General features: G+C 46.4%; 1 protein-coding gene across 4 annotated transcripts in view; it reads left to right on the plus strand.

Annotated features, from left to right (window-relative positions):
• LLGL2 (LLGL scribble cell polarity complex component 2) overlaps window positions 1–11,339 on the plus strand; it is a 33,138-nt gene extending 21,799 nt beyond the window's left edge. For 3 of the 4 annotated variants that reach the window (XM_069032230.1, XM_069032232.1, XM_069032231.1), the window contains exons 11-27: window positions 602–819; window positions 1,309–1,376; window positions 2,345–2,498; window positions 2,596–2,700; window positions 3,497–3,789; window positions 4,059–4,212; window positions 4,509–4,659; window positions 5,348–5,464; window positions 5,970–6,136; window positions 6,789–7,053; window positions 7,731–7,884; window positions 8,425–8,462; window positions 8,919–8,966; window positions 9,492–9,534; window positions 9,768–9,822; window positions 10,251–10,312; window positions 10,658–11,339. In XM_069032230.1, the coding sequence (XP_068888331.1) occupies window positions 602–819; window positions 1,309–1,376; window positions 2,345–2,498; window positions 2,596–2,700; window positions 3,497–3,789; window positions 4,059–4,212; window positions 4,509–4,659; window positions 5,348–5,464; window positions 5,970–6,136; window positions 6,789–7,053; window positions 7,731–7,884; window positions 8,425–8,462; window positions 8,919–8,966; window positions 9,492–9,534; window positions 9,768–9,822; window positions 10,251–10,304 (2,084 nt within the window). In that variant the 3' untranslated portion in view covers window positions 10,305–10,312; window positions 10,658–11,339. The remainder of the gene's footprint in view (window positions 1–601; window positions 820–1,308; window positions 1,377–2,344; window positions 2,499–2,595; window positions 2,701–3,496; window positions 3,790–4,058; window positions 4,213–4,508; window positions 4,660–5,347; window positions 5,465–5,969; window positions 6,137–6,788; window positions 7,054–7,730; window positions 7,885–8,424; window positions 8,463–8,918; window positions 8,967–9,491; window positions 9,535–9,767; window positions 9,823–10,250; window positions 10,313–10,657) is intronic. The other variant, XM_069032233.1, reaches the window with a different exon arrangement.
• The last annotated feature ends 76 nt before the right edge of the window (window positions 11,340–11,415 follow it).

Here is an 11,415-nt window from a genome sequence, read left to right on the forward strand (position 1 = left end):
GAATTATTAGGTGATGTACACATCTTTAAAAAGAAAGTCTAGAGGATGTGTCACAATGTATGAGAAGAAGAGAAAATGAAAAGTAAAAGAGCTGAATTGTAAATACTTGTCAGTTCAAGCAGAGAAGCATTCTGCAGAACCCAAGGCATTAGCATGTTTAAGCAGCTTAGCCTGGATGGACTGTGGTCCTAACACAGCACTAAATGGGTCACTGCTGGGGTGTATGCATGTCTTTCCACCCAGTGCTGTTAATTAGGTGTAGGTAGAGTCTTTGGAATTCTGGCTGTTACAGTAGTAGGTATGAACTTTGTGTTACTTAGTCATTGTTGTTAACAAATTTTTCATTCTGCGATGGAATCTATTAAAAGTCACTGTCACAGTCCCAGGAGTGATGTAAAGAAACATGAATTTGCAGTAAATCTGTGTCTTCAGATTCATACTCCATAGGCCCAGTTAACACAGAAGCATTTAAAGTTTTTTCCAACAAAAATGTTGATGTGGAGCTGTGTGATTACGGTTTTCAAAGCAGCCTTACAGGAAGCTTGTTTGCACTGACCTTGGATGTCAATTTTGTCAGCCTCAATGAGTGTTGTTTCTGCAGAATTCGATGACCCCTCTGCCCTGGTGGTGCTGGCAGAAGAAGAGCTCGTGGTGATAGACTTGAAAAGTGCAGGCTGGCCAGCAGTGCACCCTCCATACCTGGCTTCCCTGCACTGCTCAGCCATCACCTGCTCTCACCACGTCTCCAACATCCCACTGAAGCTCTGGGAGCGGATTATCAGCGCTGGGAGCAAGCAGAACGTTCACTACTCCAGTATGGTATGGCAGCTTTGTGTCCCCCTGTGTGTTCCCACGTGTTTAGGACAGAGTGACTGCCCAGGGTGTGGGTGGTCTGTGCTGCTGATGATCTGCAGAGGGTTCAGCCCCACCAGACACTGTCCTGCCTCTTAATAGGGTCGAGAGAGGCTTTTTCCCAAAGCACCACCAGTACAGTTACTCACACTGGGGAATTAAAATGTGGTATTTTTTTAAGCTTTGACAAGCCAGAGGGAAAGTCTGAGTGTTCCCAGCTGTCGGGGGTAACAAAGTTCTCATGTAAAAGCATGAAGCTTCTCGGGGAAATATGTAGAATGCCTTCTAAAAGGCACAGTTGGTGTCAGAATGGGAACATGTAATGCAAACAAAAGCTGACAGCATGGACTGTTTCACTGCCACTTGCACTGGAGTTCATGCCCTCCTGCTGACTTTATATTCTCTCCACACTGTCACTGCTTAGGAGGTCACACACTTCTCTTACTGTATTTGTAGCCGTGGCCGATTGACGGTGGCACCAACATCGCTCCGGATCCTCCACAGAGGGACTTGCTGCTAACAGGGTAGGTGCTGACCTGAGGACCATCAGGGACCCCTTTCCAGTTCCAGTTCCCCCTTTTGAACTAACTGAGATTTTCCTGTGGAGTTAAAGTCTGCTCATCTTGTAGGGAGGAGGCTGCAGCTTTTCAGTGCAGCGTCTCAAAGCTGTGCTGCTGGCTTTGTAAAGCCAACTGATTTTGCTGCTTCTGAGCAAACAGGTCATGATGTCCACAGATAACCCAGAAAGTGGCTGGTTTTTAGTTTTGATGTGTTATCCATTCCCCCTACTCGCAAAGTGTGTAGGAGTGCAGACACTAATCCAGCCTGGTTCAAAGGCAGCAGTGTAAAAGTGGAGCTTAATCCTGCATGTTTTGAAGCATTTTTCCCTCTACCTTACACTCTGTATCTTAAAATAGAGGTTAGCTTGGACTCCTGTGTGTTTTGATCAACCTAAACAGATCTAGCTAAGTGGTGGAAGTAGCTAGCAAGAGATTGTCTCATTGCATAAAAATGTATCATTTTCTTTTCAAAGCACTTTTGAGAGTTTCAGTGGGCTGTTCCTCAGATTTCATTCTTGATGGAGCATATTAGAAGCTCCTACCCTTGTGTTGGAAGACTGTTGCAAATTTTCACCTGGAGAACTAAGATTAAAGCTTGATATTTTTTTAAATTTTTTTTTTCCCTTCCCTCACAGTAACCATATTTTTGCCTGGATGAATTTTTCCTTCCATATGCTAAGCTTTCTGCCTTTTCCATGTCTTTTTGGCATAATCTTAAATTGGTGTAATGGTGTCAGATCACCAAGAACAGCTGGATATTAAAAAAATCCCAACAAACTAAAAACAAAATAAAACCAAAACCCACAAAAAATACCCAAAGAAGCCAAAAATCTTTCTGTTGTTTATTTTTCTGTTTCTGTATTTCCCCCTCTGTTTTACCCTCCATGTGCTGTTCTCCTGTGTGATGTATGTCCCTGTATCCTCCTCCCCAGGCATGAGGATGGCACAGTGAGGTTTTGGGATGCCTCTGGTGTCTGCTTGCACCTCCTTTATAAGCTGAGCACAGTGAGAGTGTTCCTCACAGATGCTGATCCCAATGACAACATGAACACCCTGGGGGAGGATGAGTGGCCTCCACTCCGCAAGGTAAGAGAGCTGCTGCTTGTAGAAACTTTCTGAAAACCTGGGCAGTTCTGATTCCTGCCCCAGTTAAAGACCAGCCCCTCTCTGTTCTCTTGCCTAGGTTGGTACCTTTGATCCTTACAGTGATGATCCAAGACTTGGGATCCAGAAGATCTACCTGTGTAAATACAGTGGATACTTGGCTGTTGCTGGTACAGCAGGACAGGTATTGGAATATGAACAATCAACATAAACATTGTTTTCAGTGCAGGTTTCAGAGTAATCTGGAGATCTGCTAAAATTCAAAATGCTCATTTTTCTCGTGGTAAATTGATCTGCTTTCTGGAAATGCTTCATGGGACCCTGCTCTGGTGAGCTCCACCTGGAGCACTGCATCCAGCACAAGAAGGACATGGAGCTGGTGCAGTGAGTCCAGAGGAGGCCACCAAGTTTGATTAGGGGATGGAGCAGCTCTGCTCTGAGGAAAGGCTGAAAGAATTGGGATTGTTCAGCCTGGAGAAAGGAAGGTTTGGGGTCGCCTAATTTGCAGCCTTCTGGTACCGGAAAGGAGCCTACAAGAAACATGGATAGAGACTACTTAAAAGGTCCTGGAGTGACAGAACAAGGGGCAGTAGCTTCAAACTGAAAGAGACTAGGTTTAGATTAGATATTAGATAGGAAGAACTTCTTTACTGTGAGGGTGGTGAGGCACTGTAACAGGTTGCCTGGAGAAGTTGTGGATGCCCCATGCCTGAAAGTGTTTAAGGCCAGGTTGGATGGAACTCTTGACCAGAAAAGGTGTCCCTGTCCATGGCAGGAGCTAGAACTAGGTGATCTTTAAGGTGCCTTCCAACCCAAACCATTCTGGGATTTTCTGCTTTCTCTAGTTGGTATTTTAGACATTGTCTGCTGCTACTTACCTGTCCTGAGAGGTGCTATAGTTTAGCAGCTGTAGGGAAGGGCTGCAGCTTGGAGATCTGCCTGCACAGCAAAAGCTGTAGCAAAGGTTCTCTTCCTTTCAGGTGCTGGTGATGGAACTGAATGATGAGGATGCAGAACACGTGGTGGACCATGCTGAAGCAGATCTCCTGCAGGACCAAGAGGGCTATCGATGGAAAGGTCACGAGAAGCTAAAAACTCGAGATGGCCCTGTTCGATTTGAAGCTGGTTTTCAGCCATTTGTCCTTGTCCAGTGTCAACCACCAGCTGTGGTCACCTCTTTGGCCCTGCACTCAGAGTGGAAGCTTGTGGCCTTTGGTACCAGTCATGGGTTTGGGCTTTTTGACCATCAGCAGAAGCAACTGGTCTTTGTCAAGTAAGTGTCATCTTTCCAGGGGGTCTGTGGTAATCCTTATGTTAATGATGACCTGGAATTACTAACAAAGCAAGGTGTGATAAGTGATTTCTCAAGAGCTGTCACTGTAGCAAGAAGCTCTGCTTCTTTTTTCTCCACCCTTGAAGATCTTCCAGAATATATAAGTGTGTTCCAACATTCGTGTGGATACTTGGGATACTTGTTGGACTCTTGGGAGCAATTGCCACTCAGTAGAAAGTGACCACGTGGCTACTGTCTCCCTCTTCCAGGTGCACACTGCATCCCAGTGACCAGTTGGCCTTAGAAGGTCCCCTGTCTCGGGTGAAATCCTTGAAGAAGTCCCTCCGTCAGTCATTCCGGCGGATCAGAAGAAGCCGCGTGTCCAGTAGGAAGCGGCGAGGAGGTAGTGGGAATGCCTCAGAGGTGAGGGCTTCACCTTTTTGGGGTCTGTCTGTTTACAGCTTGGAGCCTGCTGAGACTGCTTAGAGCAGGAGGTGGTCTCAGCCCTGCTATCAAATCAGTAGCTATTGGTATGAGGGAAAAATGGCAATTTCTGATGCTGCTCTGTTAGATAAAAACAGGCACATTTTTAGAGAAGATCGGTTCAGAGGACAAGTTCACTGGTGTGACCCTGCTGTGCCTTTCTATTGCTGCCACCCCCCCCCTCTCTCCCTGCTGTGTCTATCCCTGACTGTCAGTGTGTCTCCTCATCTGTGAAGGTGCAAGAAGCAAATGCCAAGTTTGACCAGGACGCATTGCAGGAGATGGAACTGGCCCCAGTCCAGCGCAAGATCGAAGCCCGCTCGGCAGAAGACTCTTTCACTGGCTTTGTGCGAACCTTGTATTTTGCTGATACCTTTCTGAGAGACAGTGAGTAGGAAAAGCATCTCTCTCTTCTTCCAAATGGATTTTTACTTCTTCTGCCAAGGAGTGTATTAGGATTTACTGCCAGGAAAACTCAGCACCTCCTGTGTCCTACTTTGTGCTGTGCTGAAAAACCAATATAGAACAAGAGCATATGTTGTCATGCAGAATTGTTATTTAGTCATTCTGGGCTGCTGGCTAATCCGAAGCAAGTGGCAGTTCATCTTTGAATCAAGTCTTTTTGTATGATTTTCAAATGGGCTGGAATGGCATCTGACTTTTTAATATAAACTTTTCTTTCTCTCATTGCTCTGAAGTTCACCCCTATCTCCAGCAGAGCCTTTTAATTTTGGTGATGTGGTGGGGCTGGTTGTGCATCTGAGCCCAAACTGATACCATGCACACGTTTACTCTGCTCCTGTGTGATATAAATGTGTGAAAACTGGACACAGCAGTTGTGGTGGTTCGTGTGGTGGTACTTCTGCCTTTGCTCACGTGCAGTGTCCTTTCTGAGAGCTGCTGGTGGATGTGTATTGGGAAAAGAATGGTAAGAACTTGCAGTTTGCCTGGCAAGTCCCCTCAGATACAAAGCTATTTAAGGTGCAAACAGAGGGAGGTTTTTATAGCCAGGGAAAGCTGTTACTGAAGGGTGTCATGGATGGTGCCTTGCTCATGGGCCTTTTTGTTGTTCCAGGCTCCCGGCACTGCCCGTCCCTGTGGGCTGGCACCAATGGAGGGACAGTCTATGCCTTCTGTTTACGTGTTCCTCCAGCAGAGAGGAGGATGGATGAGCCTGTGAGGGCAGAGCAGGGTAAGTGCCTGGTGAAAGCAGGGTTCTGCTGGGTCTGAGCCATCACTCACAGGAGTTACGGGCAGAAAAGCAGGATGGCTCAATTAGTGCTGTTTATCAGTGACTGGAGCCAAGTGTGGCAGTGTCTGAGCTAAGCAGTGCTCACTGCAGCAGCTGAACTGGAGCTCCAGCACTGCTTCATGTGCCTCAGCCTCGTTTTCTACTCACTTCAGAAATATGAATTTGTGTCAGCTGGCACTGAAGTTTGCCATCAACCCTTGCTGCACATGTCCCTTGTTCTGACAGCTGGGCCTGTTGTCTTTATGTAGCAATGGTTTCTGTTTAACACAGATCAGTCCAGTCAGAATGCCCTTCAACTACTAAATCTTTTTAGGCAGCATTTCTATAACCACAGTATATAAGTCTCCAGCTCTGAGAGGATGTGAATGAGTTTCTAACAGTGTCTCTGACTAGACTCCTGTTTGTTTTTTTCTGTTTGTTTTCCCTCCTTATCTTGCCTGTCTAGCCAAAGAGATTCAGCTGATGCACAGGGCTCCTGTGGTGGGGATACTTGTGCTGGATGGACGCAGCACTCCCCTCCCAGAACCTCTAGAAGTAGCACATGACCTTTCCAAGAGTCCTGATATGCAAGGCAGCCACCAGCTGCTGGTGGTATCTGAAGAGCAATTTAAGGTGAGTGTCACCTCTTAAAGGGAGGGAGGTGCTTATGAACTGTGCATGAAGTCTGCTAAAGCACTGGGCACAGCTCAGTGGAGAGAGAACTCTTGGGTGTGCTTGTTCTCCTGTACCTGAATAACAGCCATGGGACAGCATTTCTGTTTGGTGCAGTCCATAAATCAGATGTGTGCTGGTGAGCTGGGTGTTCAGCATAGTGCTGAATAAAGAAATTTTATGCCTATGTTACATTATACTCTTTGGACAAGGCTGCTTCTGCTTTTGGGTAAGAGCTTTTCTGTGGTTAGTGCAGAAGCAGGAATTTGTAGGTATGTTTGTGAAGTAGCTTAAAGGTTTCTTGTTTTGCACACTAACTCAAACCCTGTTCTCTTTCTGTAATAGTTTGTAGCCAAATAGGGAAGAGTTTTGGAAAAATAGGGGAGAAGTGCAGTTACAGCCTGAAGGGTAAAACTGATGTCAGAACAGAGACAGATTCTCACACTGCCTGTGGCTGATTCCTTCTTGTGAGCAGGGGGTTGGCTCTGGTTACACCTGTGTGTATTCCCTGTGAATGGAAACGTTGTCCAGGGAGGGAGCAGCAGACGTCCTGGGGAGCTGCTGCTGCTGCCTTTGTGCAGGAAGAGGTGTCAGTGTCTCATTTCTGTGACAGGTCTTCACGTTGCCCAAGGTCAGCTCCAAGCTGAAGCTGAAGCTGACAGCCCTGGAGGGCTGCAGGGTACGGAAGGTGACAGTTGCCAACTTCGGCAGCTGCAAGACCGACGACTACAGCGAGAATGACCTGGCAGTGCTGACCAACCTGGGAGACATCCAGATCATCTCCCTGCCCTTCCTCAAGTTACAGATCCGCTACCCCTGCATCCGCAAGGAGGATGTGAGTGGCATTGCATCCTGTGTCTTCACCAAATATGGCCAAGGTGAGGTGGGCTTCCCCCAAATCGTCCCTCTTATTGTGTGTTTGAGACAATGGGAAAGGGCTTAGTGTTTACAGCTGGCTGTGTACACATGTGAGAGTATTTCAGAAATGTGTTCATTGTGTGTTTCCAGGCAGTAGCAGCTCCCAACAGGTACCAACACAGGAGTTAGCAGAAGGAGGAGTGAGTTTATTCCATTACTGTTAATGAATACAGTGGTTTTCAGCTTGGATGTGCTCCTTAGGCAACTTGCACCTGGCCACCCTCCTCTTGTCTGGTGTGAGGGAATGGCTCTCCGAGCAGCAGGCTCTGGGGAAATGTCTCCACTGTGCCTCCTGTACATGCCTGTGGCTCAGCACTCACACTGCAAAAATGGCTGCTGAAGATGGATTGCTGCTTTCCAGTTCGTTTCTTGCATCTTTCTGTGCTGTTTTTCCTAAGTGTCAGCACAGGACAGCAGAATTATCTCTCAGCATAATCTTAAATTGCACAGTCTCTAGGCTAACCAGAGGGGGGAGCTGGGTAATATCTTCCTCAATGATCCCTCCTTGCTTAGATAGAAGGAAAAGCAAACCCTTTCTGCCCACAGACCATGCCTAGATCTGTTCTTTTTTTGGATCACCTTTGGTTCTGGCACTGTTTCCTGAGAATTGCCCTTATAAATTCCCAAACACCTGTAGGTTTCTATCTGATCTCGCCGTCGGAGTTTGAGAGGTTTTCCCTTTCCACCAAATGGTTGGTGGAGCCCCGGTGCATCGTGGACATGCCAGAAGTGACAAGCAACAATCAAGTGCACAACAAGTCTGGCACAGAGAATGCTGCAAGGAAATCCAGGTGAAGTCTGTAACACTTGCACACTGACTGTGTCTGAGTAGGGAGGAAAAAAAAAAACCCTTTGAAGTTATTTTCTACAGAGGGACTGGCATCAGGAGATGTAACCTTCCCCCTGATGGTTTTCCTACTTGGAGTACATTTGGTAGGACACAGCAGGAAGCACTGGAACTGGTATCCCTAAGCTGGAGTCACTAATTTAAAGCAAGCCCTGGCTTGCTTTGCTTGTTCCCAAGTGCTGGGGCTGAGCTGTTGCTTTGTGAAGGGAAATCCAGTGTTCCTCCTCTCCTCTTGGAACAGAGTAACAGTAGATCTGACACTCACAGAGATCCTACAGGAATTTTATTTGAAGAGTTTATTAGTGTTCTGTGGTGTCTGCAGACTTCTGCATCACCAGCATGTGGTGAAGCCCTTCCTACACTCAGCAAACCATTTAGTTGATGTGCACTGGAGCTTCTTTCAGCTGCCAAGAACACACAGGAGTTCTCTGCACCACTGTGCCTCAGCATCAGTAATTGTTTTCTGTCTCCTTTCCTTTTTTAGGGGACCAGGAAAGAGTCCAGGTGACTGTGGAGAAGATGGTAAGTGAAAAAAAATAAGTGTACTAAAGGTAGCATGGTGATGTGTAAACCTCAAAATGTCTTTCCTATTGCTACAGTTGATATTTTCTACCTAAGAAAAATAAGGAAAAATAAGGAGGGATGTGAGGGAAACATAGTGACCTGCCTGGACAGTATTTTAGTTGACACCTCTGAAGTAAATTGTGTGTGGAAGATTCCCTTAAAGGTTAGAACAGAGTTTTTGCTGGAGGAAAAGTCTGAAATTATTTGAATCTTCTGTTATCCAAACTAGTATTGCTGGAAAATACAGTTCAGTGTGTGAGATTCAAGGATTATTTGTGAAGCATTCAGTAAAGTCAAAAATTACTTAACGTGGGGAAAAAATCCAGTTCCATTGTGGGTTTCCAAAACTGCACTTATTTCAGGTAAAGGGGAAAATATTGTTAGGTAAAAGCTTTTTTTCCTACTCTTTTTTAGGAAGGAAGTCTGGGAGGCTGATGGAACATGCCTTACTCAATGACGAAAGTGAGTGAGATGAAGTCTTGCTGCTGAGAGGGAAGGTGCCTTTCTGGGTGGGAAAAGAAGAAAACTGCTGGGAATTTTGTGGATTCTAGTTCCAAGGGATCTGTAATTACTGGTAGAAATGCTGGGTTGTCTTGAATCCCCAGAAATGAGGGGTTGGACAGATAACCATGCCCTCGGGCAGGGTTGTTCTGCGGAGCTTCGTTCCCTGCTGAGATAAGAGAAGGATCTTTATTTCCAGTAGGACTTGTGTAAGATGACAGCTGGAACAGACAGTTCCTTTGGGGCTCTGGTACACGGGGATTGGCAATGTTTCCTCTGGCAAATGACTGCTTCAGTCCTGTGTGCCAGCCTGCCCAGTAAAAACCTGCTGCTGTTGAAGAGGCAGTGGTGATCCAAGGACTGACCTCTGAGCTGTGGGAGGCAGGTTCTGGAGGCTGTTCATGGGGAGGTGGAATGTGGTCAGGCAGCTGCCTCAAAGCAGATTCCCTCGGGTTTGGCTCACTGATTTAACCCTCTGCTTTCCAGAAGTGCTGAAGGAGATCCAGAGTACTCTGGAGGGAGGCAGAGGGTGAGTATCAGCCAACTTCTCTTCCTGATGTCTGGGGCTGGCAGGGGGAGGGCAGCTTGAGGTGACAGCAGGGGGGTGCCCACCTGATGGCAGGGATCCTTGTGCTGGAATCTGGTCATGTGTGCATCCCACAAGCTACCAAAGGGCAATAATGCGAGCCAGGTTCTCTTTCACATGCTGTCCCTTGGCATTTTTTATGAATAATGCTTTGTCTCTTTCTCTCCGAAAAGCAGGAGAGATCACATTCCCACATCCCCAAGGAACAGGACTCTGAGTATTCGCATACAGGTTTCTATTTGTGTCAACCCATGCTGATCTAAGGGCAGGCCACACGGGCTTAGTTGGTCAAGGATGGGACTCTGGAGTTTTAATCCTGGCTTGACACTGTCCCTTGGATGTGTTCAGTGTCTCTGCTCCCATTCTGTCTCTACAATAGAGCTGAGCTACCACCACGGCTGCGGGGCTTTATCTCATCTCCCTACAATGGTCAAGGGACAGGGGCTACCAAGTGTAGGCAAAGGACTACTGTCTGCAACGGATGCAGGAAGCTTGGTGGGGTTGGTAACTGCTGGTGTGGAAGGATCAGTGACTGCCTGACATGCTCTGCTCTGCGCACTTCCTCTGGACACTACCTCATCCTGGTCTTCTGTCGGCCTCTGGGAGTGGATGGGATGAGACTGCATTGCAATAAGGAATCTCTTCTTGTGTCATTGCAGGAGCTATGCAGAAAGAAATTTGGCAAGAAGTCCGTTAGGACATGGACTAAGTAATGGAGGAGGTAGGTGAGGCTGAAGATATTTGAAGTAGCCAAAGGAGGCAGAAAGTAGAATGAAATTTCTTTATAAAATCCAGCTTATTTAAACGCTTTGTGCAGAGCTCTGACCCGAATTTTCAGGGTGAGAGTCTGGTGGCTGAGTGGTGTGTGAGCACTGCTCAGCACCTTACATGCTGAAATGGTAAAGGAAGAGCTAAAAATCCTTTGAAGGCTCCTGACTCTTATCACAAAGTGAGCTGGTGAGGTAGCCAGAACTCCCAGCAACAATCTGAGCATATCAACTCATTAGCTCTCATTAGCTTTCAATGCCTGCCTTTTAAAATGGCTTTGCATTTTTCCCTCCTACAGCAGATTGACCAGAACTCACTGAGGACTTCCTGGCATTGGATCGAGTGCCATAACACTACTGACTGGGCAAACCGTCCCTGGGGAGAAGGCACCAGTGCTCCCAGCAGCCAGACTGGGGAGCTGCAGCTCGTGTGCTGTGCTTGCTGCCTCTGCCTCCCCTTTAGTGCCTCTTGGAGACCTCTCCTACTGGAGCCTGCCTTGCTTTAGGACAGCAGTGGATGCCAGGTCTGATGCACCACAAGCCTCTGAGTACATCTAACATTCAAATGTTTGCACATTTCTCTTTTCTACTGGGCTGGGTTTTAAATTATAAATGTTTTACTGCCTTGGTGCAGGATTTTAATAAACGCACACTGTTACCTCCAACAATTATTTTTTTGTACAATTTTTTAAAATCTTATGGGTATTTCAGTTTTAACGGAAACATTTAGAAATTTACTTTAAGGAAAAAAACCATTAAGTAATATATGCTAGATTCCTGTGGCTGCTGTATGTGGTATCTGAATGAGTAATTTTGGGGTTTGTTTGTTATGGTACTGTTAACTGGCTTTATGGATTTGGGTAGAATCTATTTTTGTAGCCATTCAAATCAGAGGAAAACTAACTGAATTTGATTTTTGTTTCAACACAACATTGCTCTTTTTTTTTTTTTGGAAATAAAACTCTGAATTCCCTTTTGTGATCCTTGTCTCCTCTCATATCTACGTCTGTCCTTCAGCAGCTTCTTTCACATTGCCCACAGATCCCTGGGAGAAGGT

This window comes from Aphelocoma coerulescens, chromosome 18 (genome assembly GCF_041296385.1).
Source record: "Aphelocoma coerulescens isolate FSJ_1873_10779 chromosome 18, UR_Acoe_1.0, whole genome shotgun sequence".
Classification (NCBI taxonomy): Eukaryota; Metazoa; Chordata; class Aves; order Passeriformes; family Corvidae; genus Aphelocoma; species Aphelocoma coerulescens.